General features: G+C 37.9%; 2 protein-coding genes across 10 annotated transcripts in view; one reads left to right on the forward strand and one right to left on the reverse strand.

Moving 5' to 3' along the window:
• TMEM62 (transmembrane protein 62) overlaps positions 1-4,932 on the forward strand; it is a 32,473-nt gene extending 27,541 nt beyond the window's left edge. Inside the window, exon 14 of the mRNA XM_070757893.1 lies at positions 3,039-4,932. Coding sequence (XP_070613994.1) covers positions 3,039-3,359 — 321 coding nt within the window. The 3' untranslated portion in view covers positions 3,360-4,932. The remainder of the gene's footprint in view (positions 1-3,038) is intronic.
• Positions 4,933-6,567: 1,635 nt separating this feature from the next.
• The window catches only part of PTGR2 (prostaglandin reductase 2), a 33,055-nt gene continuing 12,848 nt past the window's right edge, over positions 6,568-26,774 (reverse strand). For 4 of the 9 annotated variants that reach the window (XM_070758146.1, XM_070758184.1, XM_070758148.1 and 1 more), the window contains exons 2-10: positions 23,428-23,507; positions 22,047-22,165; positions 19,596-19,787; positions 17,114-17,284; positions 15,860-16,069; positions 12,893-13,014; positions 11,657-11,744; positions 11,316-11,355; positions 6,568-7,242 (exon numbers count right to left, since the gene is read on the reverse strand). In XM_070758146.1, the coding sequence (XP_070614247.1) occupies positions 7,178-7,242; positions 11,316-11,355; positions 11,657-11,744; positions 12,893-13,014; positions 15,860-16,069; positions 17,114-17,284; positions 19,596-19,787; positions 22,047-22,165; positions 23,428-23,464 (1,044 nt within the window). In that variant the 5' untranslated portion in view covers positions 23,465-23,507 and the 3' untranslated portion in view covers positions 6,568-7,177. The remainder of the gene's footprint in view (positions 7,243-11,315; positions 11,356-11,656; positions 11,745-12,892; positions 13,015-15,859; positions 16,070-17,113; positions 17,285-19,595; positions 19,788-22,046; positions 22,166-23,427; positions 23,508-26,774) is intronic. The other 5 variants (XM_070758168.1, XM_070758176.1, XM_070758159.1 and 2 more) reach the window with 3 other exon arrangements.

Raw genomic sequence — 26,774 nt, forward strand, 5'->3', positions numbered from 1 at the left:
ATAGGTTTGCCATCACTGTAGTAGAGTGGGAGCAATACAAAAAAGACATATAAGAAACCCAATTAATTAAAACTCATCTAAATTTATCAAAACCCCCTATTATTCAATTCAATTCAATTTATTAGATTTGTATGCCGCCCCTCTCTGAAGACTCGGGGCGGCTCACAACAATAATAAAAACAATATTCCAGCGAAAACAAATCTAATATTAAAAAGCACATAAAACCCTATCATATTTAAAAAAGCAAACAACATATACATACCCAAACATAAATATAAAAAAGCCTGGGGGAAAGGTGTCTCAACTCCCCCATGCCTGGCGGTATAGATGGGTCTTGAGTAATTTACGAAAGACAAGGAGTGTGGGGGCAGTTCTAATCTCCGGGGGGAGTTGATTCCAGAGGGCCGGGACTGCCACAGAGAAGGCTCTTCCCCTGGAGCCCGCCAAACGATATTGTTTGGTCGACGGGACCCCAAGAAGGCCAACTCTGTGGGACCTTATCGGTCGCTGGGATTCGTGCGGTAGCAGGCGGTTCCGGAGGTACTCTGGTCCAATGCCATGCAGGGCTTTAAAGGTCATAACCAACACTTTGAATTGTGACCGGAAACTGATCGGCAGCCTATGCAGGCCAGGGAGTGTTGCAGAAACATGTGTGAATTTAGAAAGCCCCACAATGGCTCTCGCGGCCGCGTTCTGCACGATCTGAAGTTTCCGAACACTTTTCAGAGGTAGCCCCATGTAGAGAGCGTTGCAGTAATTGAACCTCGAGGTGATGAGGGCATGAGCAACTGTGAACAGTGACTCCCTGGCCAAATAGGGCCGCAACTGGTGCACCAGGCGGACCTGGGCAAACGCCTTCCTCGCCATTATAAAAACACTAATTCATGTTCATTCCATTTACATTCTTATATGTATGACCGGAGCAGAGTATCAGTGGTCAAAGGCCCAGGCCTGCTGGCAGAGATGAGTTTCTAAAGAATTAGGGAAGGCCAGAAGGGTGGGGGTGGTATGAATCTCTGAAGGGAGTTGATTCCAAAGGGCTGGGGCTGCCACCGAGAAGGCTCTACCCCTGGCTCCCGTTAGGCGACTGCCTAGCTGACAGGACCTGGAGTAAGCTAACTCTGTGGGATCTGAGGACCAATTCCTAGAATTGCAATCTACAACCACACATTTTAAAGTAGCCAAGTTTGAAAAACACTGATGTAGGCTAGTTTCCTGCCACAGCACCCTCTCCATGTTTGTAGTAATCAACAGAACTTCCTGCTGAGAAATATGAATGAGCTTCCCTTTCACAATTACAGTGGTACCTCTACTTACGAACTTAATTCATTCCATGACTGGGTTAAGTACAAAAGTTTTTAAGAAGCAATTTTTCCCATAGGAATCAATATAAAAGCAAATAATGCATGCGATTGGAGAAACCACAGGGAGGGTGGAGGCCCTGTTTCCTTCCAGAAGATTCCTAGAGAGGCCCCATGGAGGCTTCACCCCACCTTTTCCGGCCCTGTTTCCTTCCAGGAGATTCCTGGAGAAGGCCCCATAGGGGCTTCTTCCCACCTTTTCCGGTTATAGTTTCCGAGGCTTGGGTTTGTAAGTAGAAAATGGTTCTTGAGAAAAGGCAAAAAAATCTTGAACACCCGGTTTTTATCTAGAAAAGTTCATAAGTAGAGGCGTTCTTAGGTAGAGGTACCACTATATTTTAAAATTCCTCAGTATTTGACAATAAATTCATCATCTTTTAAAAATATGTGATCAATGGTTTTCAGAAATGTGCTAAATCCACAAGTGTTCTCCCACTGAAGTGTGTAACATATTGTTTCCTAATATGTGAGGGTATCTTTTTTTTTTTTTAAATTAGATGCTTTTCATCTTATACTAAAATTTTGGAGTTCATAGTATACAAAACTGAAAAATAAAATTTAGGTAGGGCAATGTTTTTAAAATGTTCCAGGAAGAAAGTGGCTATTTGTTGTCAAATTTGCTAGTTTCCTTAGTTACCAGCTTAGTTACACTTTACTTATTATAGCTGGATGAAACCTTGCTATAAGAGGCTGAGATCTTTTCAGTTCAGACAGGGAACAGGGCCAGATGAGCAATGCTACTTTATTGTAAAGTTACAGCCTGTCGTTCCTACATACTTGTGATGGTAAAACTATGGCACGCATGCCACAGATGGCATGTGGAGCCATATTGGAGGGCACGCGAGACATTACTCTATGTCAGCTCCAGCTGATTTATTGAGCCGAGGTGGCGCAGCAGGTGGAGTGCTGTACTGCAGCCCACTGAAGCTGACGGTAGATCTGCGAGTCAGCGGTTCAAATCTCATCACCGGCTCAAGGTTGACTCAGCCTTCCATCCTTCCGAGGTGGGTAAAACAAGGACCCGGATTGTGGGGGCAATATGCTGGCTCTGTTAAAAAGTGCTTTTGCTAACATGTTGTAAGCCGCTCTGAGTCTAAGGAGAAGGCTGGCATAAAAGAAATCGAATAAATAAATTTTTGGCCTTGGGGAAGGCCATTTCACCCGCCGAATGCTTTGGGGAAACTTCCCTATAGCTCTGGAGTGCAAAAAACTGCCCAATGGGCAAACCGGAAGTTCAGAAAATGTACTTCTGATTTGCCTGTTGTGTTGTTTTTTGCACTCTGGAGGGTCACGGCGGCTTCCTGAAGCCTCGGTGTGCGAAAAACAGCCCAACAGACAAACCAGACGTTCAGAAAACACACTTCCAGTTTTCTCGTTTGGCTGTTTTTTTATGTCCCAGGCTTCAGTGGGGCCTGTGTGCATGTGTGGGGATGGAGGGGGATTGTGTGCATGCGCAGAGTGGAGGTGTGCACGCTCAGCATTGGGGTGCACATGCATGGGGGGAGGTAAAACAGCACACTCACACATGAATCAAAAAAAGGTTCGCCATCACTGTTATATAGCATTACAAATCTACTGTATGTGCATTTTATTTATGGCTTCATGTGCCACGTGTTTGGAGTAATTTTAAGTATTTACATTTCTGCATGTGTTTTGAAAATGTTTTTGTTTGATAGGTGTTATTTTTCAACCTGCCACTGATGGCGTACACATGTTGGTGCCTGTTGCTGCGTTGCCAAGGACAGTGTTTCCGTTCTCATCTGTATTTTATCAAACCATACTGGACTGTGCCCATCCATTTAATCATGTCACTTCTATTTTTCTGGCAAGTCTTTTCCTGTTACTTCTTGCTGAAGACCTATGGAACTCTTTCTTTTTTTCTCTCTCCAATGAGAACTTGGATTGTTGCACTAACCTTCTTCCTGGTCTACAGAACTTGGACAATGGAATCTATTTTGCTGAGATCCTTTATTGTAGATATGAAGAACTACCAATGATGCTTCGTTTTTTCAGGAGCCTGAAGTATACATTCACTTAAACTGTTGAGTGATAAAGCTGTGAACTACAGTACTTCCAGGTTTTATGTCTTATGTTCTGATTGCATATAGACAATCAATTATGAAGGTTCAGGATTACCATGAAACCACTTCTGTGCTGCTTAGTAATAAAACTTTTAGAAAAAGTTTGCCTCAGGAACCGCTTTCTTGTGATATGTATATTAATACTGATCTTGACATCATACTGTTTTAATGCTAGACAAAATTTATGGACGAATGTATTTCTTTATCAGATGATTTATTTAAATATGGAATATTTGCCCTTTACTGAATAGTAACTTACTGATCCCTTATTGACGGCCTGTTAAACCATGTCAATCGCCTTTGCCCACTTTCCTTTTCGAACTCAGTCCTTTCCTCAACTCCAGCCTCCATTTTTTTAAAAAAATGTTTTTCAGACTATTGTATAGTCTTTGTTTATATATTTTGTACTGTAACAGATTTCATGACAAGAAAAAAAATGATATAATTGCTTTGGATATTATTTATAAGAGAGTTCGTAATTTCTAAGTTCTTAATATGAAGCCCAAATGATTGCAATGGATGACCCCATTAAGACTCGTAATCAGAGTCAATGAAAGGCATTGCCTTTGCTTCAAGGAGCTCCAATCTGTCTTTAGAATATGCTGTACAAACTTGGCCATGTGGTTTATAAACTGAATTGAAATCAAACTGCTTTATTTTGAACAGTTTTTTTTTTTAGCACATTGTGTAAACTTTGTGTAAATAATTAATTCTTAACAAACCATGCATATGAAAGCTATGGTTTAACATATGAGTTCAGATGAAAATGAAAATGTTTCTGCCCTCTGCATGCTTGCATCTTTATGTCAAATTACTGCTGGTAATTTCAGGTAGGCAGGAATCCACTGAAATGCACATTATTTCTTGCAAAGCTTTCTGGATTATTGCCACTATTAATGTTGCATATGTGTTACTTAACTAATCAGTGTAGCCTATTAGCAACCGGTTGCTGTGGAATATTGCTGATTTGATTCATAATTATTATGCAGAATGAGATCACAATGAGATTGAAATAAACAATGTTCTTTACTTTTGTCATGCAGGAATTGAGATAATCAGTAAAAAATAGAATGTGCTGCATCTTGTTAAAAAAATGAATGTGAAAAATAGAGTTAAGCGTATGCTATACCTATATGAAAATGAGTCAATTATAGCTACACACATGTGAAATGAGCACCTACTGACAGTGGCTAAACTTTGCAGAAGTCTGTCTCTAAATGTCCAATACAATTGATCTTATGCCATAATCAATAACTGACCTGATGTTTTTCACCTTCCAGGATTCAGAATTTGGGATTAAGATGGGTATGGGTCAAGTCATACCTTGTTTATATGTTTACTGAAAATAATCCAAGAGATGTACTTATAAGACTTTATATAATCTTGCACATGATATGGCTGGAATTATGTATGTGCATTGTAAAGAAGTGTGCTTCAACCATTTTTTCTTCTCATGCACACACAATAAATATACAAATATTGCCTCTGGTTTGTGCCCCATTGTTAATTTAATAACATGTATGGGCTGAGTCTGAATATACATTGCACTTTTCTTTCGTTTTCTTTAATATTTTTCAAATTCTATAATTTGTCTGTTGCGATAAAAAGCTTTTGTGTACTTTTTAGGGTGGAAAAAAAGACACACCTTTTCCGCCCCTAAAAGAGGGTGGAAATGTCTTTGCCTCTTATACACCGAATACGGCTATTTTTGGCCTCCTGAAGCCCCACCCCCATGTCCTATTTTTGCGAAAAATGGGCCCATTATTTGCAGAAATGGGGTGGACAGAGGAGTTGAGGCCTGCAGAGTGCTCCTGTGGGCTGGGGGAAGGCAAAAACACCATTTGGAAGGGGGGGATGGCAAAAACGGGGGGGGGGTTGTTGTGCAAAAATGGGGGTGTTTTTGCCTTCTCACAGCACCTTGGAACACTCTGCAGGCTTCCCAAACCCTCTGCATGCCCCGTTCTTTTGGAAAATGGGTGAAAAATGAGTCTGTTTTTGCCAAAAAATGAGTTGTGCAGAGGGTTTGGGAAGTTTGCAGAGTGGTCCTGGGGGTTGGGGAGGACAAAAACGTTTTTTCTTACTTACCTCTTTGAAATCTTATGCACTGGTGTGTCTTATAGTCCAAAAATATGTTATTTATTCCAATTTTGTATTTGCCCCATCTTCTCTGAAAATGTTAATGTATTGATTGCTACATAAAACCATTCTCACGTGTACTTAAAAGTAATTACAGAATTGACTAGAAGTTGATTGAGATAAGTATGTAAGAATTGCAGAGTAAAAAATCCCTACTGGAGTACAGGTAGTCTTTGAGTTACAACAGTTCATTTAATGATAGTTTGAAGTTACAACGGCACTGAAAAAAGGTGAGTTATGACCATTTTTCACTCTTATGACTGTTGAGCCTCTCCATGGTTAGGTGATCAAAATTTAGATGCTTGGCAACTGACTCATATTTATGATGGTTGCAGTGTCCTGTGGCCATGTGATCAACTTTTGCCACCTTTTGACACAAAATGTCAATGGAGAACCCAGATTCACTTAACAACCGTGTTACTAATTTAACAATTGCCATGATTCAGTTAACAACTGTGGCAAGAAAGATAAAAAAAATGAGACAAAACTCATTCGTCTCACTCAGCAACATAATTTTGGGCTCAATTGTCATAAGTCAAGGACTGGCTGTATTAGTGATACCGTGCTGTTTCTGCCTTGTTTGCTGTCTTCTTGTTTATCTGACAGTGAAGAACCCACAGAAAGAGTATGCAGTGCATGGAACAGGTTTTGCTGCAAACTTTTGTTTCACAAATTATTTCCTACCACATTTTTCCCCTGATCACGAAGAACTTCATAGAGGGCGCTCCTTCTTTTGAAAGTATTCTCATGGTCACTGCACTACATTGGATTTTGGAAGCTGCAACATTTGGACACAAAGTGTAAGGAAGGGTTTTGTTTAATCTCATGATTTAGTCGAATAATTAGGAAATGTCTCCTTTTGTTTTCTAATTTAAATAAATGTATGTAACAATTAAATGTTATGGAAAATAGGAGCAGCTAAAAGCATTCATTCACCACTAATGCATCAGAAAGAACAGTATCACACAAGAGAGGCCAAGCCACTAAATTACATTAACAAATGCATTTTAATAGTTGTATTGTGTTCAAGAAAAGATTCTCATTGTTGTTTCATTTTCAGTAATGATTAGAGCCTGGCTTATACATACCAGGACATAAGTCAGTATAATTGGTTTGCTTACTTCCAGAGAGTAAGCCATGGTTTATTTTTATTTTATTATGAAGTTGGTTACCAAATCCTAATTGCTTCAACTATGGTTTACATTTATCTTCAAACTGAGAAATACTATTATAGTGTTATTAGGAAATGGTTTCCTAGATATTAAAAAAAAACAGAAGAAAACCAAATTAAAAATTGATCAAGACATAATTTGCTTGCAAACAATTGTTCAAACAGCTAAAATTAATATTGGTTTTATATTATATGCACATAGTTAGTATTTCTGTAGCAGTGATACAGTAATACACATTTTGATTGAAAGAAAAATTATCGGGGAGATGGGAAAAAAACCCTCCCAAAAGAACTTAGAAAAAAATTAGATTCAAAATTTTTTACTACCGGTAATCCCCAAAATGGGATACAGATACAAAGGATAAATTCATTCCAGGCTTATGAAAATATTTTTCTTGGTAGACACAAAATACAGCAGAAATAGTTTCTATTTGGAAACAAGCACTATTTGTTTTCCAATGTTGCCTCCACTCATCATAGACACGAAAGCAGCTGTAAGAGGAAAAAAGTTGAAATAATTCAAAAGCTGAAATACTGTACAGTGGTGTTTTAATTTTAAATACAAATGGCTTTCTGAATTGACTTAAATGTACAACACGGAGAGGGCGGCATACAAATATAATAATAATAATAATAATAATAATAATAATAATAATAATTATTATTAATTAGATTTGTATGCCGCCTCTCTCCGAAGACTCTAATTAAATAAATAAAATAATGTTACTTTTCCTTCAATAATCAGCCCATGGTTTTAAAGACAGCCAGTTTAGTGCAGTGATGGTGAACCTATTTCGGCTATGCTGCCAAATGGAATGTGCCTGCGAACAGACCTCTCTGAAGCCTCCTGACTTCCATTAGGCCCGTTGGGTTGTTTTCCGCTCTCCCCAGAGTTTAGGAAAGCCGCCTGAAGCCTGGGGATGACAAAAAATGGGCCAATGGGCCAATTGGAAGTTTGGAAACGAAAGGAAGTAGAGTTGCCCTCAGATAGTTGCCACCAGGCCTCGCCCACCTTGGCCCATTTCTTCTGCACCCAGGAAGGCTTTTCTGAAGGCCTCTGCAGCTGATAATAGAGCTCTGGATTCACCCAGAGCTCTGTTATCGGCTACACAGTGCTTCAAGAAAGCCTTCCCAGCTACAGAAGAAGGCTGAGATGTGAGAAGCCTGGTTGCAACTGTCCAAAGCCGAAGAGTTCCTGAAGATCTCTGACAATGAAAAGGAAATTGAGGGGAATGCACAAGTGAACTTCTAGTTGGCTCATTGGGCCATTTACGCTATGGGGAGAGCGAAAACAGCTGAAAAGGTGGCTGAAAAACGCAGGAGTGCTGGAGCTGAGATAGGGCAACACCTTGCATGCTCTCAGATATGGCTACTCATGCCAGATTCACCATCACTGATTAAGTGATTAAGCCACTAGGTTGGATGCCAGGAGACTGTGAGATCTATTCTTACCTTAGCCAGGAAAGCCAGCTGGATGGCTTTGGATAAGTTGCTCATTCTCAACCCAACTCACCTCACAGGTTGGCTGTTGGACTATCACTGCCTTGAGTTGTTATAAAAATAAAGGCAGGCAGTCTGTATTCAGGCTGACAAGTTAGTTTATGGTGATAGAGGCAACTTGTTTTCAAAGCAACAAAATATTTGATTTAGCTAATTCGGTGTATGGTAGTGTATGGTATACCACAGAAGGTCGTTTGTATATAATGCACACTTCTATTACACTAATGTACAAGTAGCAGCACTAGTTTATATTCACTGGTCCTGAACAAACTAAGGAGGCTTGGATCTGGTTAATAAATAGAAACCTATTTGGAAAGTGTAGGCTAGACTAGTAGTTTTAAATAAATGCTATATATGTAGACAATAAGAAATCAGCTCCATATTGCCAGATAACATAGATGTGCTATAATTAGAACGATACCATTAGCTTGAATCTACAAATGTGCATGTACCGTATTTTTCAGAGTATAAGACGCACCTTAGTTTTGGGGAAGGAAAATAGGGGGGAAATATCTACCTATCAGGTATTCATCTGGCTAGCATCCTTAGTCTGTTCAGCTTCAGCACTTTATTTTGTCCCCTGGTTAAGGCTGAAAAAGCCTTTTTCAAAGGGTGTAAGAATGAAAGCAAGTCTGCAAAGACTTAGTGCAGGAAAAACTGCTTTGGAGGGAGTAGGAATTTTTAAAAAATGCAGCAAGCCAGGAAGATCGTTAGCACTGCGTTAGGGCAACGCTTTTTCAGAGGGAGTAGGAATGAAAGAAAAGCCTGCAAAGATTAGAGCTGGGGAAAAACCTTCAGAGGGAATAGGAAGCTGGGAAGATCATTATGGCCTAGTTAGTGCTGGGGGAAAAAGCTTCAAGAAAATTAATTTCTAAGTATAAGACATACCCAAATTTTCAGACTCTTTAAGGGAGGAAAAAAGGTGCATCTTATATTCCGAAAAATATGGTATGTAAGACCATACAAATAGACATTCCTCTCCTTTGCAACCTAATAGTACTTCAGTATGAGTTTAAATAAATGCTTTCCTTAAAACATGGTGCTAGTACAAGTTTTAAATCTCGGTGTTTTCTTTCATGTGGCTGCACGAGCAATTTTATCTCAAAGGCTAGCCCCAGGCAGATCCCCACTGATCCAGGCTGAAGTACAGCAGTGGCAATTGTACCATCTGGTTTTGCGTTTTCAACTCTTGTGCAATCATTACAGCATGATAATGCAAGCAGTTGATTTCTCAGAATTATTTAATAACTTTTAGCCTCTGTGGATTTTTAAAAAAAATTTGGAATACAGGTAGTCCTCCATTTATGAACAGATTGTATTCTAAGAAGCTATTTGTAAGTCCAAGTATAAAAAAATATAGAATTTTTTATTTTACCCATTACATAAATTGAAGAATACTGCAAACTAAACCACGGGATCAGTGAACAGACAGGACAGATTAGAGTCCAAAATAGTCTCACCTCCTTCAGCTTTCCAGGACCTTCTGGCTTGGAGTTACAGAAGCTTTGTTCATATGGCTGGAAATTTGTAACTCAAATTTTTGTAAGCACTCTATACTACGTCCTTCAATGAACATTTTTGTTTTCCTCTTCCTGATATTCCTCAGGTATTACTCAATAGTAGACCAAATCCCCGCCTCCCCATATAGGGCTTTGCCTTTGGAAGAACTATAAATGTGGGGTTTGTTCAATCTTCAATTAGCATTCTTTTTTCTTTGAAGACATCTTCCAATATATTTTCTCAAGTTTTTTGGCCTCTTTTTCTCTCTTACGTTGACATAGTTCCTCTAGTTTCTTCTCCCCTTTTCTTTCAGGCTTTTCAAACAGCCCCAGAACTGTGATTATTGCAACAGTTCTCCCAGCTCCTTCAGGCCAAATTAAAGATAACTCTTTATCTTTAAAGGCCTCCAGAGCTGTGGTCTTGAATTCAGTATTCTTATACTATATCTCACTTCTGACCTCTCAGGGTATTTAAGATCCTCTGATCAGCTCCAACTCTTGTTTTTATCTCATGACATGAGGTAAGACCAGCAGCTGTTGCAATTGCCCTGAGGCTCTAAAGCAGGGGTGGGCAATTAATTTTGCCATGGGGCTGCATGAGAAATTGGGATGGTTTTAGAGGGCGGATTAATACAATTAACTCAGTTCTACCCAATACTGTATATTATTGGGTAGAACTAAATTAACTAATATAATTATAAATTATAATTATATATTATATTACATTATATTATATATATTACATATATATATAATTATATATTATATTATATATTATAATTATAAATTAATTGCCCACCCCTTCCTTCCTTGTTCCCTCCATTTCTCCTTCCTTCCTTCCAGCCTCCGCGGGCTGGTCACAGACAGCAGGTGGCCCGCATCTGGCCCGTGGGCCGCCTTTTGCCCAGGTCTGCTCTAAAGTGATGTATAGAGACCAAGATCTCATCCTACTTTCTGGATGTCCATAATAATATATTTTATGTGATCTTTGAATACAGACTTGATAAATGTATTGAAACATTAAAGGCAATCCTCGACTTGAACTTAACATTTCTGTTGTTAAGTCAAAGGTTACGACTTTTATTGCCACAATTGTCAAATTAATAATATGGTGATTGTGAATCTGGCTTCCCCATTGACTTTGTCTGTCAGAAGGTCACAGAAGGTGATCACATGACTCCAGGAAACTTCAACTGTCATAAATATGAACCAGTGGCCAAGAACCCAGGGACCTGCCAAGCGCAAGTGGATGTGCGCAAGTGGAGCATGCAGATGCATGTGAAACGTCACAATGCGCACCAGTAACAAAGGTAACTGGAACCCACCCCTGTTCTACGCATGTGCAGTAGTAGCACACGTGCATGAGTGCATGCACAAATTGATTCAGTTTAATGTAAGCACATTAATTAAGAAGCAAGTTTAGCATTATTTAACTGTGAAGGCAATGGCATTCGGATTTGGGTCAGAAAATTCTGCTGTTTGAACCAGAAATAAACCAGGGGGCCTTCCTGTATCCATACATTTTAATCAACGACATACTGTCAGAAGAAAGAAACCATCTCTTACCTCCAATGTTTTCTAAACCTTCCACGACTGTCTCCTTGACCTGTTTTTTTAAAAAAAGTAATATAAAAGGTTATTTTTTCCAGTTTTGATTCAATCTAGTGGTTTTTTTCTTTCATTAAATACAGTTGAAAATTATCAAAACAAAACTTTTGTAATCTCAGTTCTTCAGATAGTTACGCCTAATCAGATGATTTCTAAAACGTGTCTCTATTCATTGTAGATAAGGTAAAATGTGTTTGTTCATTCAGCTTCAGCAATACCAACAAATAAGAAAAAAAAGTCAATGAAAGAAAATGATTGTTTGCAGCCATGAGCAATTTACCTATTGACTTTTACAATACCTTCAATTTTCCTTCTTTGATCCATTGACAAAGCTGCAATGTACTAGCTGTGTATTTCTCCATGTAATTCAAAACCAAGAATCTTTCCCTGTGAAGAATGAAATTGACATCTCACAGCAGTTAAATGTTAAAAACATTCTGAAATGCCTTTCTGATTCCATTTTGTGTGCAAAGGGGAATAACTGCCATTCTTGAAACTATCATTTATAGAAATTTTTTTACAGTTGCATACATAATAATTCAATAGGTTATAGTCCAAAATAAACTTGAGGGAGATTGTTTCTTCAGCAGATCAAACAATTCCCAATTTTAAGAATCATTATGGGAAAGAGAATTTACAAAAGTCACCAAATTTGTCATGGATGGAAACTAGTACTGTAATATGTTCTGACTTAATTGCAGCAGATAGAAATGGCAACACAGTCCAGCACTAAAGGGTCAGGAAATGATCCAATTGGTCTAACATTTTAACCATGTAAATGGATCATCTGAAATTATATTTTAGTCTATTGGGACACTAGAACCTTTACATCTGTGCCATTCCAAAGTTGACACAACGTGAATTTAATGCCCATCCTTTGCCTATTCCAAAAGACACATTTCCAAACAGGATAATTAACTTTCTGATGCAATAGAATAATTGAATAATTCCTGTTCTAATCTCACTGGATACAATGGAGTATTCTAATATAATTCATATAAAAAAATACCAGACTGAGAAAGATTGGGCGAGTGTACTGCTTCTTCATTTTAAATTTCTGATCAAATATCTCTCTCTTAAATGCCCTCATCTTCTCAGGTAATACATGAAGCTTTGGAATATGCAAATAAAACAGAAAATTGTTTCTCATTCTCCAGTCAGTAAGACGCAAAGACATGATTTAAGAGACTGAGAGCTATTGGAAGCATGTTTCATTTTTCCACTATTGGAAGTTTTATATTAGCTGTATATTTGTTAATGTAGTTCCAATTCCAATTTCCTTCATATATGGAAATCAGCCTTCCCACCATTTTCTTTTTTTTTAAACCAAAGCAAAGAGCTTTCTCACTGATAGTCCACTGACAGAGTTATCCGTAAAGCTGTAAATTCAACTCCAGTAATTATTTGAGTGACCTTGTTTCATAGATGATGCATCAATCGAGAAAGTCATTTTTTGGAACTTAAAAAAAGCATTCACATATTTCAGCATATTTTATTCAGTGTTTCATTTGGAGGAATAAGCCAATGAGGAATACCTAGTAATGTTCCGTGATTTCCTTATTTCTTCTACCTCTGGAGGTAAAGGAGGTGGGTATGGAACGTCCTTGTTATATTGGGAGATCTGACCACATAAAATAATATGGCTCTTTGAGTTCATCTGTTGGAAACAAAAAGACAATATAATATTGCAGTTTTTATTTCTTAGAGTATTTGTTTACAAATATTATGGATGGGAAAGTTAGACATTCAGTCTGTAACTAGCTGTGATGGAATGATTCACATCAATAGAATTCTTTCATATTTATGACTCTTAAGGCCTTAGACACCAAAATCCAGCTTCTCTGCATGTTACAGAAGATCCCGGAAAGTGTTCCAGGACTCACCTATAGAAAACAAAGCTGTGAGATTACATTCTTTTTTCACTTATTCTTTTATATAACAATTCAAACTGCATACTTGCCAACTCAGTATATTAATTACTGTATTTTAAAGTTATCTTTTTAAAAAATTGTAAAGATTTAATTCAGCCGGACAAATATAAAATGTCAAAAAAATATCCAAGCATGGAATTGTCATATCTGATCTTCAAAAAATAGAATAGAATTAGAATTATTTTATTGGCCAAGTGTGATTGGACACACAAGGAATTTGTCTTTTGTACATAGGCTCTCAGCGTACATAAAATAAAATATAGATTTGTCAAGAATCATAAAGTACAACACAACGATTGTCATATGGGTCAAATAAATGTGAATAACCATTAGATAGCAGCAAAGAAACAAATCTCTTTTAAGTGTTTGCACCTCTAGGTATCATTCAAATACATTAAGTCCTGTTTATGTATCTCTTAGGAGATGTATCCTTTAGGTCAGAGGTCCCCCCCAGTCCATGAGCCAATACTGGGCCGCAGCCTATTGGGAACCTAAGCGGTGGGAAGCACGCGAAGCTGCATGTGCACAAATAGTGCGTGCACAGGCAAAACTATCCCCTTTCCCCCTGCTGCTTCCACAACTGGTCCACAGAGCCTAAAAGGCTTAGGATCGCTGCTTTCGGTAGAAAGGAATATGTCTAACTACTTGTTTGCACTAGTAATAAAGCTCTTACTACTGACACTTCTTTTCCAGTGACAGTGATAAGTTACACTACATTATGCAGATAGGAACTAGTAGAAAGTATGCTGGAACTACAACTGCTGTAAGAAAATAGAGAAAAATGCATGGGATTATCGAAAGCTTTGGAGCAAGGAGGCGAAAAAGGCTATGATGGATGGAGTAAATTAGCGTTCTGCCAATTTTCAGTCAAAGTATATGTAAGAACTAAAGTCATATGTCAAGTAAATTGCTAAATCTTCCTGAATGATCTTCTACTCCTCTCTGCAAGATGGAACGTAAGGCTGATGAGTACTGCTCTGAGAATCAACAGCTAGACTTTCCCAAAAGAGAGGACAGACTTTGATTTACACTGGCCTTTTCCTACAGTTCCTCTTAGCAAAGTGCTGCTGGCCAAAGCATTTAGGCTCTCCTGGAAGCAAAGTCTGAAAACTCTGCAATAGGAATAGAACATTAAACAGCAAGGGTTGACTAAGAGAGACAGTTAAAAGAACAGTGTGTTTTTATTACATGTACTGAAACGGAGCAGAAGAACATGCCATTTGTCTAGCCTACATTCTGTTGCAACAACCAGCAATATGTTTCATTTATTCGTCTACAGGAAAAATAAGAGTAATGGAAAAGAAGAGTCAAAATGCTATTCATCTCAGTTATTGTATACTGCACGGGCATCCATAATATGGGGAAAAGGAACAAGTGATGACCCTTCTTACATCATAAAGGTTATTCTTGCATTGGATGTCATAATGCAAATGTGTAATTGCAGCATCTACACTATGTAATTATATAATCAGATTTATCACTTTGGATGTGACTACAGTAAAACCAAAAATGCAGTATATGTGCAACAGTATATTTACCATGATTAACTTAAATACAGTTTATTAAATGAATCCAATTGTTCTGGTATCACTAGATTGGCTTCATTCTACTTATTAGTCTGTGTGTAACGTGCCATGCAAACATAGTCATGTGTATCATATTATCACTTTGACTAGACTTTTAAGCATTCCTGAGATACCAAATATGATGTGATGAAGATAAGACCACTGGCACAATTTAATTTGGATGAGAATAGAACTGAATTAAATAGAAGAAAAAAGGCTTCAGTCAAACAAAATGCAGAGAAGAAACGTACTGCAATTTCATGAAAAAGATCTTTGCACTCATTGGTTGATACTACAACAGTGGAAATCAGAACGGACAAGAAACATAAAATTAAAAATACATAGGTAATAATAAGCATCTTGTGTCAGGTTTCTTGACTAAAAGAACTCCAGAAAAGTGATAGAACAATATAAAAGACACTGCTCATTTTTAGGAGCATATATTCCAACAAATATTAGATCCCATACTACTTTACAATTTGGAAAAAGAAATGGTATTATCTCAGATTAATTGCTCATATTTATCTGTCAAATTTTAGGCTAAACAATTTTATTAGAAAATGTCTTAAGAGTCCAAAACTATTTCAGCGTTCCTGAATTGAAAATTAATTCTATCTTACGCAAGGGTAGTTCAGATTTAGGGAAAAGTTATATCCTGGGATAGAAAAGTTGATTATTTGATTATCTGAATGCTTCGCCAATCTAATTTTGGCTTATGCATCCATTGCTTCTCACACTACTGCATCCTGCTTGGACCAGCATAAGGACTCATGGGAAGGTCAAAATGAGGAAAGAAAAGAAAAGCATTTGTTCTTGGTCTTTCTCCAGTTTTCAGCTATCTGGGTTCCTGCAATATTTGGGACCTAGATCCTTTGGATCACATTAAAACTGAAACAAGGGAGCAGGAGTGGGACTGAATGTGGTATTTTTTTTCTCTACACCTTGCTCCCTCCCTACACCTACATAAATGCCTGAACAGAGTCAAAAGTATATGCAGCAGACTCACTTGTCTTATTACTGTATCACTGATGTCTCCACCAACATTGTCAAAGTAGATATCCACTCCATTTGGGCAAAATTTGTGCAGCTGTTCTGCCACATTCTCTTTCTTATAGTTGATTGCAGCATCAAAATCCATTTCAGAGATCAAAACTTTGCATTTTTCATCTGTGCCACAAATGCCAACTACTTTAGAACAACCCTCTAGGAGACCTATCTTTGAAAGCAGAAAACCATTACAAAAAGTCAGCTTTTTGCAATCGCTGGTCTTGCAGTGCAAAAACATTTTTTTAAAAAAAAGATGAATTTATATTTTCTGTTCATTACAAAATAATCATTGTATGCATCTTTTCTCTCAAGGAGCCAGCAGAGAGAAGACAAAACTGGATAATAATCATGGAATGGTTAAAATGATCTTTTAATCCAGAGGTCCCCAAACTTGGCAACTTTAAAACTGGCTGGAGAATTCTGGGAGTTAAAGTCCACAAGTCTTAAAGTTGCTAAATTTGAAGACCTTTGTTTTAACCCATGTCATAGTCTCAAATAAAAGTAGTGATCCTTGCATCTATCAGCAACAAGAAGAAACTGTTGACTCTAATAGAAGTTTTCTTCCTATTCCACCTAGCATGTGAGGTGGAAGCAAGACTAAATGGAGGTACGTAATTTTTTTTTAATTTGGGGATTAAAGTGAATGTTTTTAAAAAAACTTTTAACTTAAAAGGCTTGCATCCATGCTCCCAAATCTTCCCAAAATTGGGAATGTTGGCTTCATTGGAGCTGGAGATGATTTCAAGGTAAAATGGGCACTTTGAACTACACTGCTCAAAAAAATAAAGGGAACACTTAAAAAACAGAATATAACTTCAAGTAAATCAAACTTCTGTGAAATCAAACTGTCCACTTACGAAGCAATACTGATTGACAGTCAATTTCACATGCTGTTGTGCAAATGGAATAGTTGTGCAAATGAAATATTCAATGAGAATATTTTATTCATTCAGATCTAGGATGTGTTATTTGAGTGTTCCCTTTATTTTTTTGAGTAGTATATTTCCCCCAAATAAGTCAAACCCATTTCAGGAACAGGAGGTACTAGATGCAGCATATATACTGTATATATCCTATGATAAAGTCTGCCTATTTCTGAGGTTATAGGAAAAAGTATAGGGCTTCCATAGGTCCAAATAATATGAATTCTGAGCTTCATAGGCAGAATAATCTCTTCTCAACAACCCTTAAGACTGAGTTTATAGCATCTTACCGGCCCAGCTAGAGAGCCACAAGCACCAGCAGCTCCACTGACAACCAGGGTTTGATTAGAGCCTGGAGATATGTGTCCTTTCTCTCTGATTCCCAGCAAAGTGGTCAGCCCGGTCAAGCCAGCTGCACCCAGGAAATAGGAGAGGTGTCCATCTACAAGACGTGGATCTAACTGAAGAAAAAAAGGGTTTCAAAGATTGAATTAAACATTCTAGTCAAAATCTATTCTGATTTTCTGGCGGGATTCTTTTGGAAAGACTTAAAGTTGGTTGATTATTCTTTTTCCTTTTTTGTATTTTTTAAAAATTCTCCACAATTTCCATTTTCATGTCAACACATATACCTTAAAATGTCAATAACATACATATTTATACATTTGTATTCAATCAATAAAAAATAAATAAATATCTTTTTTCACACCTATTTTTATCCTGTTCTTCAGTCTGCTTTCCTTCATTCCGTTATACTTCCCTCCTTCTATCTCCATCTCCTCCTTCTACCTTCTTACTCCTTCTCTCCCCCTCCTTCTTCCCCCTCTTCACTTCCTTTCTACTTCGTCTTTCTACCTCTTTACCTCTCCCTGAGTGCTTCTTAACTCAGTTCATCTCACATTTAACAGACTGATGACATATGCCTTACATTTTCAGACTAACGGTGCCTCTCCTATAATCATTATGTTTATATCTTTTCTGTGTGTGTAACTCTTTACTGTAGGTATATGTTACTGCCTCTTCCAAACCTTATTTTGTCTCCTGGGTCAACCATCAATTAAAATTAGTTGATATTCTTCATCTTTTGGGGGGAGGGGGACATTTTGGGTTCCTGTCTGAAGTCAGTTTAGTATAGTGATTATGACATCACACTAGAAACCAAGAGACTGAGTTCTAACCAGTGAAGGGCTACCAAAATTTTTACTACCACACTGTAGGTGTGGCTTATGCAGGACACCCAACATTTTCTTTCAACATTTTCCAGTGCAAATTGGGTGCTCTGGGTGGAGCTCCATTTTTGCTACCCCACAGCGTTCCACCATCCCATCTGGGCAGTAGCCCACCCCTGGCTCTAACCCTGCCTTAGATATGAAGCTACCTTGGTAGTTGGATCAGTCATTCTCTCTTAGCTCTATGAAGCAGGCAGTGGCTAACAACTTCTGAAAATGTGGAAAGAAAACTGCAGGGTTTGCTTAGGCAATTGCCAAGACTCAAAAAAACCTGACTCAAAGGTACACCCATAGGCAAAAATTATCTGTATAACAAGTACAGCCTTGTTCCTTTGATACTGAGCTAAAAAAAAATCACATTTCTGTTACTACATTGGATGCTGTGCCATAGGCAAGTGTGTAAATGATAGAAAATAGTGGAGGTTGTTCTTTTACAGTGGTGTTCTCAACAAACTACTGTAACATCATCACATAGATGTTGCTATATATTTACTTGCTCCTCTGACAGTCATTATATGTCTCCATTCAATTCCTTCCCCATGGTTGTGCTTCCTCCTAGTGGACAACCATTTAAATATGAGCCAGCAGTGTGCAGCAACTGCCAAAAAAGCCAACACAGTTCTAGGCTGCATTAACAGAGGGATAGAATCAAGATCATGCAAAGTGTTAATACTACTTTATAAGGCCTTGGTAAGGCCACACTTGGAATACTGCATTAAGTTTTGGTTGCCACAATGCAAAGAAGATGTTGAGACTCTAGAAAGAGTGCAGAGAAGAGCGACAAAGATGATTAGGAGACTAGAGGCTAAAATATATTTATTTGTTTATTTATTCATTCAATTTTTATGCCTCCCTTCTCCTTAGACTCAGGGCGGTTTACAATATGAAGAACGGTTGCGCGGAACTGGGCATGGCTAGTTTAATGAAAAGAAGGACCAAATGAAAGCAGTGTTCCAATATCTCAGGGGCTACCACAAAGAAGGAGTCAATCTATTCTCCAAAGCACCTGAAGGTAGAACAAGAAGCAATGGGTGGAAGCTGAACAAGGAGAGAAGCAACTTAGAACAAAGGAGAAATTTCCCGATAGTCAGAACAGTTAATCAGTGAAACAGCTTGCCTCCAGAAGTTGTGAATGCTCTGACACAGGGAAATTTTTTAAAAGATGTTGGGTAACCATCTGTCTGAAATAGTGTAGGTTTCCTGCCTAAGCAGGGGGTTGAACTACAAGACCTCCAAGGTCCCTTCCAACTCTGTTGTGTTTGTTATTATTATTATTATTATTATTGCATTTTAACTTATTATTTATTCAAATTCCCTCTATTTTAGCCAATTTTACTGTATTTTAACCAGTCACAGTTTTATGATGACCGATGTGGTCCTTTTTCTTGCTTTGATATGGTCGATTGACTAATCAAATAAAGTTGATATTGATATTGGTTATCCATAGTCTTTAACCTCATATTGCTAAAGGTCAGGGCACATTTGTCTATATTGCTTTTGTCCAAAGGAAATGCAAAGCAGTGACAAAAAACATTTTGTTCACCTTGTTCAGTTGCTTTCCATCTAAAATGGCTTTGGTCTGCCAGGGCCAGGTAAAGGATGTCACAAAGTCTCCTGGAGCGAAACGCACATCTTTGCTTTCTTCCACACAACCAATTCCACCTCCATCAGCAGTTTCAGATAGTTTCCAAGCCTTGATGTAGTCAGATCCAGAATTTTCATTCATACGGCAACGCTAAAAGACATTTGTAACAGGAGAATCTTTTAGAACTCAATCCCCTTGTTCTCTCTTTCTCAAGTGATACATAGCTGACCAACACATGAAACTACAAGGATTTTAATGCTGGTCAAGAATAAAAATATGGAAACTGCTAAATAGAAACATAGGAGATTGACGGCATCTAGTCTGCTCTTATATTATTTCCTGTATTTTATCTTAGGATGGTTATATGTTTATCCCAGGCATGTTTAAATTAAGTTACTGTGGATTTACCAACCATGCCTGCTGGAAGTTTGTTCCAAGCATCTACTACTCTTTCAGCAAAATAATATTTTCTCACGTTGCTTCTGATCTTTCCTCAAACTAACCTCAGATTGTGCCCCTTTGTTCTTGTGTTCACTTTCCTATTAAAAATAATACAATAAACCCTTTAAAAGTCTAAGAAGGAAGAATAAAAGTTGAATTTTTATTACTGATAGACTAAAAGGTTGGTTGATCTTCCAAAGTATCTTTTTGTCCTTATTCTGGTTTATATGGTACATCTTAGGAAAAAAAAATGCGATTTGAATTATGCAACACACCTTTCTGATGTAATCCTGTGGAAAATGAATGTAATTAGTGAAGTTATTATACACAGAAGTCTAAATTTACTTCACAGTAATTGAAGTATTTTACTGAAAGATTTCTGACAGTCTCAAAATGGGTGAACAGTGCAGTCAGGCGGTAGGGAAAGCAAGTAGGATGCTTGGCTGCATAGCTAGAGGTATAACAAGCAGGAAGAGGGAGATTATGATCCCGCTATATAGAATGCTGGTGAGACCACATTTGGAATACTGTGTTCAGTTCTGGAGACCTCACCTACAAAAAGATATTGACAAAATTGAACGGGTCCAAAGACAGGCTACAAGAATGGTGGAAGGTCTTAAGCATAAAACGTATCAGGAAAGACTTAATGAACTCAATCTGTATAGTCTGGAGGACAGAAGGAAAAGGGGGGACATGATCGAAACATTTAAATATATTAAAGGGTTAAATAAGGTCCAGGAGGGAAGTGTTTTTAATAGGAAAGTGAACACAAGAACAAGGGGACACAATCTGAAGTTAGTTGGGGGAAAGATCAAAAGCAACATGAGAAAATATTATTTTACTGAAAGAGTAGTAGATCCTTGGAACAAACTTCCAGCAGATGTGGTAGATAAATCCACAGTAACTGAATTTAAACATGCCTGGGATAAACATATATCCATCCTAAGAAAAAATACAGAAAATAGTATAAGGGCAGACTAGATGGACCATGAGGTCTTTTTCTGCCGTCAGACTTCTATGTTTCTATGTTTCTATTATAACATAACAATAGCAATAGACTTACCAGTATACAGTATACCGCTTCACAGTGCTTTACAGCCTTCTCTAAGCGGTTTACAGTATCAGCATATCACCCCCAGCAATCTGGGTTCTCATTTTACCCACCTTGGAAGGCTGAGTCAACCTTGAGCCTGGTGAGATTTAAACTGCCAAATTGTAGGCAGCTAGTGGTCAGCATAGCCTGCAGTACTGCATTCTAACCACTGCACCACCACGACTCGTGTTTACACACTTTTTCAGAACAAAATTAATGTATGGCCTAAGTTTACATACAGGGGGAGGTTCCACTTATCTTCCCTATCGGTTCTGAATGCGACTGAAGTACGCACTTTTCCCCATCACATTGCGCATAAGACCCAAAAATGACCACCTGTGCATGTGCAGAAGCCTTTGTGCATGCGCAGAGGGTTTTTTCCCAAGCCATGGCAACGAGAGGACCAGTTTGGGAGCATGGACTGCCGGTCATCACTGCCAATTTGCTGAGTAAATTTACACTACTGATTCTAAGGAACTTGTCTGAACCGGCAGCAACCCATCACTGGTTACATATATTCAGAGATCATCTTATGATTCTTTCTCCCAGTTATAGCAACTTCAATTGTAAAAGAAGAAGACAATGACAGAAGACAATACTTTCTGCAAGCTGCAATACTTTCCATATTGAGATTAGCAATCTGCTTGGAAGGAGGAAACCAAAAGCTCAGCTCCTTGCCAAATACCTTGCGCAGTGTGTGTGTTACGTGTGCACACGTATTGTGGTCATGAGCATTTATGCAAAGCAAAATATTCCCCGAGCTACTGAAGTCATAAATCACTATTTACGGTGACTCATGGCTGGCAGATCATATGAAGAATCAACTGGCTAAATATTCTTCAAATATTTGGATAATTTTTATTAATCCCACTTACCATGTAGGGATCCACGGACAAATAAAGTGTACGGACTTTAACTTGACCCTGATCAATTGGGTCTGAGAGGGTGGCTTCTTCCAGACGGAAGTTTTCTGCAACTGGCACTCCATTGATGCCTAGAGTGAGTCAGATCACAGGTTTAATTAGCGTGCTCTCTCCTTCCTCTTTGAGATTATGGCAGTTAAATTAGCATTTCTGAACAATTACATCAGACTTTAGAGGACTCATGTTCCTTACAAAAGCATGTGTTTCTTCACTGAAGCTATATATCTTGGGTCAGCCAGCATTTTGATATTTACAAATTCTATTTGTATTTTTCCTCCCTAACTTTTCTTCCACTTGGCCATGCTGATTTTTAACATGGCATATGCATCTAAAAATCCTCATTCCTAATGAAGTAGTTTGCGACACACAGCAATTTTAATGTAAAGAAAGAAGATATACCACCAGTTTTAGTGCAAAAAATGGCCAGCTGCTTTATAAATCTCGTGAAATATAAATTAACAAGAGGCCAGAAGGAAATGCACAAATACAATAACCTTCAAAATTAAGAATACACTGTTTACAGTAAAACTCCCAAGATATGCCCACATTTTAGCATCACTCCGATTGAACTCCGAACACAATTCAAAGTGTTGGTTATGAACAATAAAGCCATACATAGTTTAGGACCAGATTACTTACAGGACTGTTTTCTGCCTCATGTATCCTAGCGACCAGTCAGGTCCCACAGAGTCAGCCTTCTCCAGGTCCCGTCAGCCTTCTCTGTGGCGGCCCCGGCCCTTTGGAATCAACTCTCTCCAGGGATTCATACCGCCCCCACCCACCTGCCTTTTGCAAGGCTCTGAAGACCTATCTTTGCCGGCAGGCCTGACGGCCATGAGCATTAATATCTAGTTCCAGCCGATGTCATGAATGAGTAACTTAAATAGTAAGAATATGGATGGATTTTTTTTAGGAAATTGGGGTTTTACTTTATTCTAATATCAGATTTCTCATATGAGTCTGTCGAGAAGGGTGTCATAGAAATCTAATAAATAAATAAAATAAATATTGCTTATAGCTACTGTTAGAAATTATGACTTCACAAAACACACAAAATTGTTTACAGCACTCTCCATATTTCATACTTCACAAACAGCAATAATCTTATTTAGGTTATTTGTTTATACATTTTTGCTCTCACACAAACTGAAAAGTTCTCACGTCTGTAATTAGAAAATGTCTGCTAAGAATATCATGTTGAAGACTTGCATAACATGCTTTGGATGTGCACATCAGAAATTGCTCTCTTGAATTTCTTTTCTCTTCCCCTTTACAATGTTCTATGAAGACACAATGCTCAAATATGTATGTTCTCCAACAAGTAGAAACATACCAGGGCGTGAATGCAATACCACTCTTTGTATGATCATTAGCCCTCCAGCAAATATCTGCCAAGTTTGAAAATCAGATTCCCTGTTAAAAAAAAAGAAGGATAATGTTTAACACCACCTAGAGGGCAATTGCCAGTAAGCAGTTTAAAAATCTAGGACATGGTTTTGGTTTTACAATTACAGTAGACCTGAATAACTAAGAGCCCTGTGTGTTTTCTGAAGGCTTTAGGTATGGCACCAGGGCCATTCCAAAACTGCTTAGCCAATTCTATTTTTTAACAATTCTATTTTTTCCCTGGAAGGTAAAAAAAAAAAAATTGAGAATGGAAACAATAATATCAGTTTAAATATGAATCAAATCCAATATAAATTTTGCTACATATTTATTATCCTTGTTCTCCTTGCATTCTACTTTGGGGAGGGCTGTTTCCAGCAAATGTGTTCCATGGCTTTTGAAAAGCTACGTACCTTTGTTTAGTTTACTTTGCTGTCACTGCACCTTGTACAACGAAATTAGATGCTGTCTTCAGTGTACATTATAATTATAAAAGTAAAACACAAACACACATCCTCTCATTCTACAGTAGTCCCTAGCTATACCGCGCTTCACCTACTGCGGCTTCACTTCATCGTGGGTTTCTGAGGAAGTCGATCGGCAGATTTAAACAGCCCGCCGAACTCGATCGGCAGGTTTTTTTTTTTAAAAAAAAAATCTAAAATTGTAAATACTGTATTTAAATACTGTATCTAAAATAAATAATGTGTGGGGAGGGTTTATAAACACTTAAAACAATGAAAACTTACCAAACAATTACAATATAAATACTTAAATAAGTACTATCAGTCGATAAATTCCCCATCGCGGATTTCACCTATCTGGAATGGGTCTGGAACGTAACACCAGCGATAGGTGAGGGACTACTGTATACAATCGAATTGAAACCGATATTGAATGAATATTGCACTATATGGTAGAATTCAATATAATTATTGCCCTGCTATAGAAGCTGTTTTTCAGTCTATTTGTCCTTATTTTTATTATCCTGTACCATCTGCCACATGGTAATAGGTCAAAAAAAGGAGTACCCAGAAAATGATGGATCTTTAAGAATGTTTTGAACTTTTTAAAAGCAGCGGGAGCTATAAAGCCCTTCAAAAGAGGGGAGAGAGCAACCATTGATCTTCTGAGCAATGATGTTAACCCTCTGGAACGCTTGTCCTATCTGCCACTGTGCAACTGGCAAACCATACTACACAGGTGCAGTAACTTAAAATACTCTCTTTGGCAGTGGTTCTCAACCTTTCTAATGCTGCGACCGCTTAATACAGTTCCTCATGTTGTGGTGACCCCCAACCATAAGTCTTGCGCCAATTCTCCCAACAGAGCTTTAAGCTGACTGGCAGAAAGGTCAGAGGGACATCTCCACTGTAAATGCCTGATTGATCAGATAGTAAAAATATGTTCCAAGGCGCCAGAATAGAAGCTTTAGTTCCTAACACCATGGGAAATTTGTCTTTTCCATGGTCTTAGGCAATCCCTTTGAAACAGTTGTTTGACCCCCAAAGGGGTCCTGATCCCCAGGATGAGAACCACTGCTCTATGGTGTAGCAGTAGAAGGCTGCCAGACGTTTTTCATTCAGTTGTTGTTTCCTGAGCAATCTCAAGTAGTATAATGTCTGCTGGGTCTTTTGATCAGTACCACAATGTGAGCACCCGAAGTCAGGTCCTCTTTTATGATAACACACAGAAACTTAAAATTGGCCACTTGCTCCAGTCGGTCTCCATTGATAAGCAAGGGCTGGATGTCTGCTCTATTCCTCCTAAGTCCATTATAAGCTCCTAGATCTAATTAGTGTTAAGGACCAAGTTATTGTCTCCACACCACGAAAGCAACCAGTCCACCTCATCTCGATATTTCTCCATATAAATACAATCAATAAAGCATGGCTCGGAGCATGTGTCAGGAAATAGTGCAGAAGAGTATGTTTCTTCACAGTCTTTGGAACGTGCTTTGTTGAAAGGAAACAAGTTTACAGATACAGAAGGTAGAGAACAGATTGGCAAAGCACAGAATGTAGAAGGGAGAAATAGCTACAAGTGCTAAAACGGCTCACTAAGAACTAGACAAGCAGAAGTTCATGCTAAAAATACAGTCTTAAGTTTTTTGCCAGATTGTCCTGGAGACTGTTTTTGCAATGGAAGCCCTAAGGAAAACTAAGAAGAAATAGACAAAAGGCTACCATAAAATATGGCAACACATATGTAATATTCAGGGTCGACAAGCCCATCATAAACTGCCTAAGTTTTTGAAGGCATTTTAACCTGGATAACCCTGTATGGAAATATATTTAACTGACATTGTCAAAAAATTTGCATATCAGACTTTCATAAGCTGATCCTTCCCTTTTGCAAAATGCAGCAAGATGAATTTCAGCAAGCAGAAAAGGAAAGTCCTACAAACGGGTAGGAAAAATCAAAGGTACAGGAAGTGGGGAACATATTGGATAACAACACGCATGCAATTTGTAAAGGTGTTTTCTTTTTAATAAACAAGACAGCCAAATATGCAGTAAGTTCTATCATGTTGAGAACTTCATGACAATAACTGGACAACAAGCTGAGTTTTTGATAGGGAACGAGTAGCTTCAGCAAATAACGATTATATTATTTACCATACAAAATGATTTCCCAAGTGTTCACAGTTCTTTTTAGTTCATTTTTGAGAACTGAATTTCAGTTTTCAATTCAGATAAATCAATCAGTTTCAGATTATGATTGAACACATAATGTATGGATTGCCATACATTATATGTGTTCAATCATTTTTCATGGATTCTCAAATAAGATGATAAATTTTGCTGATTTTTTTCCTCTGCAGGGCCTGACCTGATCTGGTTTATCTTTTAAACTGAAACTCCTTCCACCAACTTACACCAAATATTGTCCCATTCTGTTCAATTTTCTATCCTACAACAACAGAGTTCTGAGTTCCTTTACACAATTTATTTTCAACATTGTTGATCAAGAAAAGGATTTAATGACAAAATGTATATCACTCAACATAAACTTAAAATCTGATGCATTTTATATTAAAAGCCAATGGTGGATACTATCATAAATATGCATATGATTGCAATTTCCCAATAATTTTGTGTTAGAGATGAGGTAAAAGGCTGATTCTGATGTCTTGAGAAAATATGCCACACAATATCAAACTCACCCAAAACAGCCATACTTTTTAAAAATTTGAATGTAATACATTCCCATTTGGAGCAGTTATTTCAAGAATGGTTGGCATTTCGAATGGACTATGTACCCTTTTTTTAAAAGAAGAAAAGGGCATCAAAT

The sequence above is a fragment of the Erythrolamprus reginae genome, chromosome 1, assembly GCF_031021105.1.
Source record: "Erythrolamprus reginae isolate rEryReg1 chromosome 1, rEryReg1.hap1, whole genome shotgun sequence".
NCBI classification, from domain to species: domain Eukaryota; kingdom Metazoa; phylum Chordata; class Lepidosauria; order Squamata; family Dipsadidae; genus Erythrolamprus; species Erythrolamprus reginae.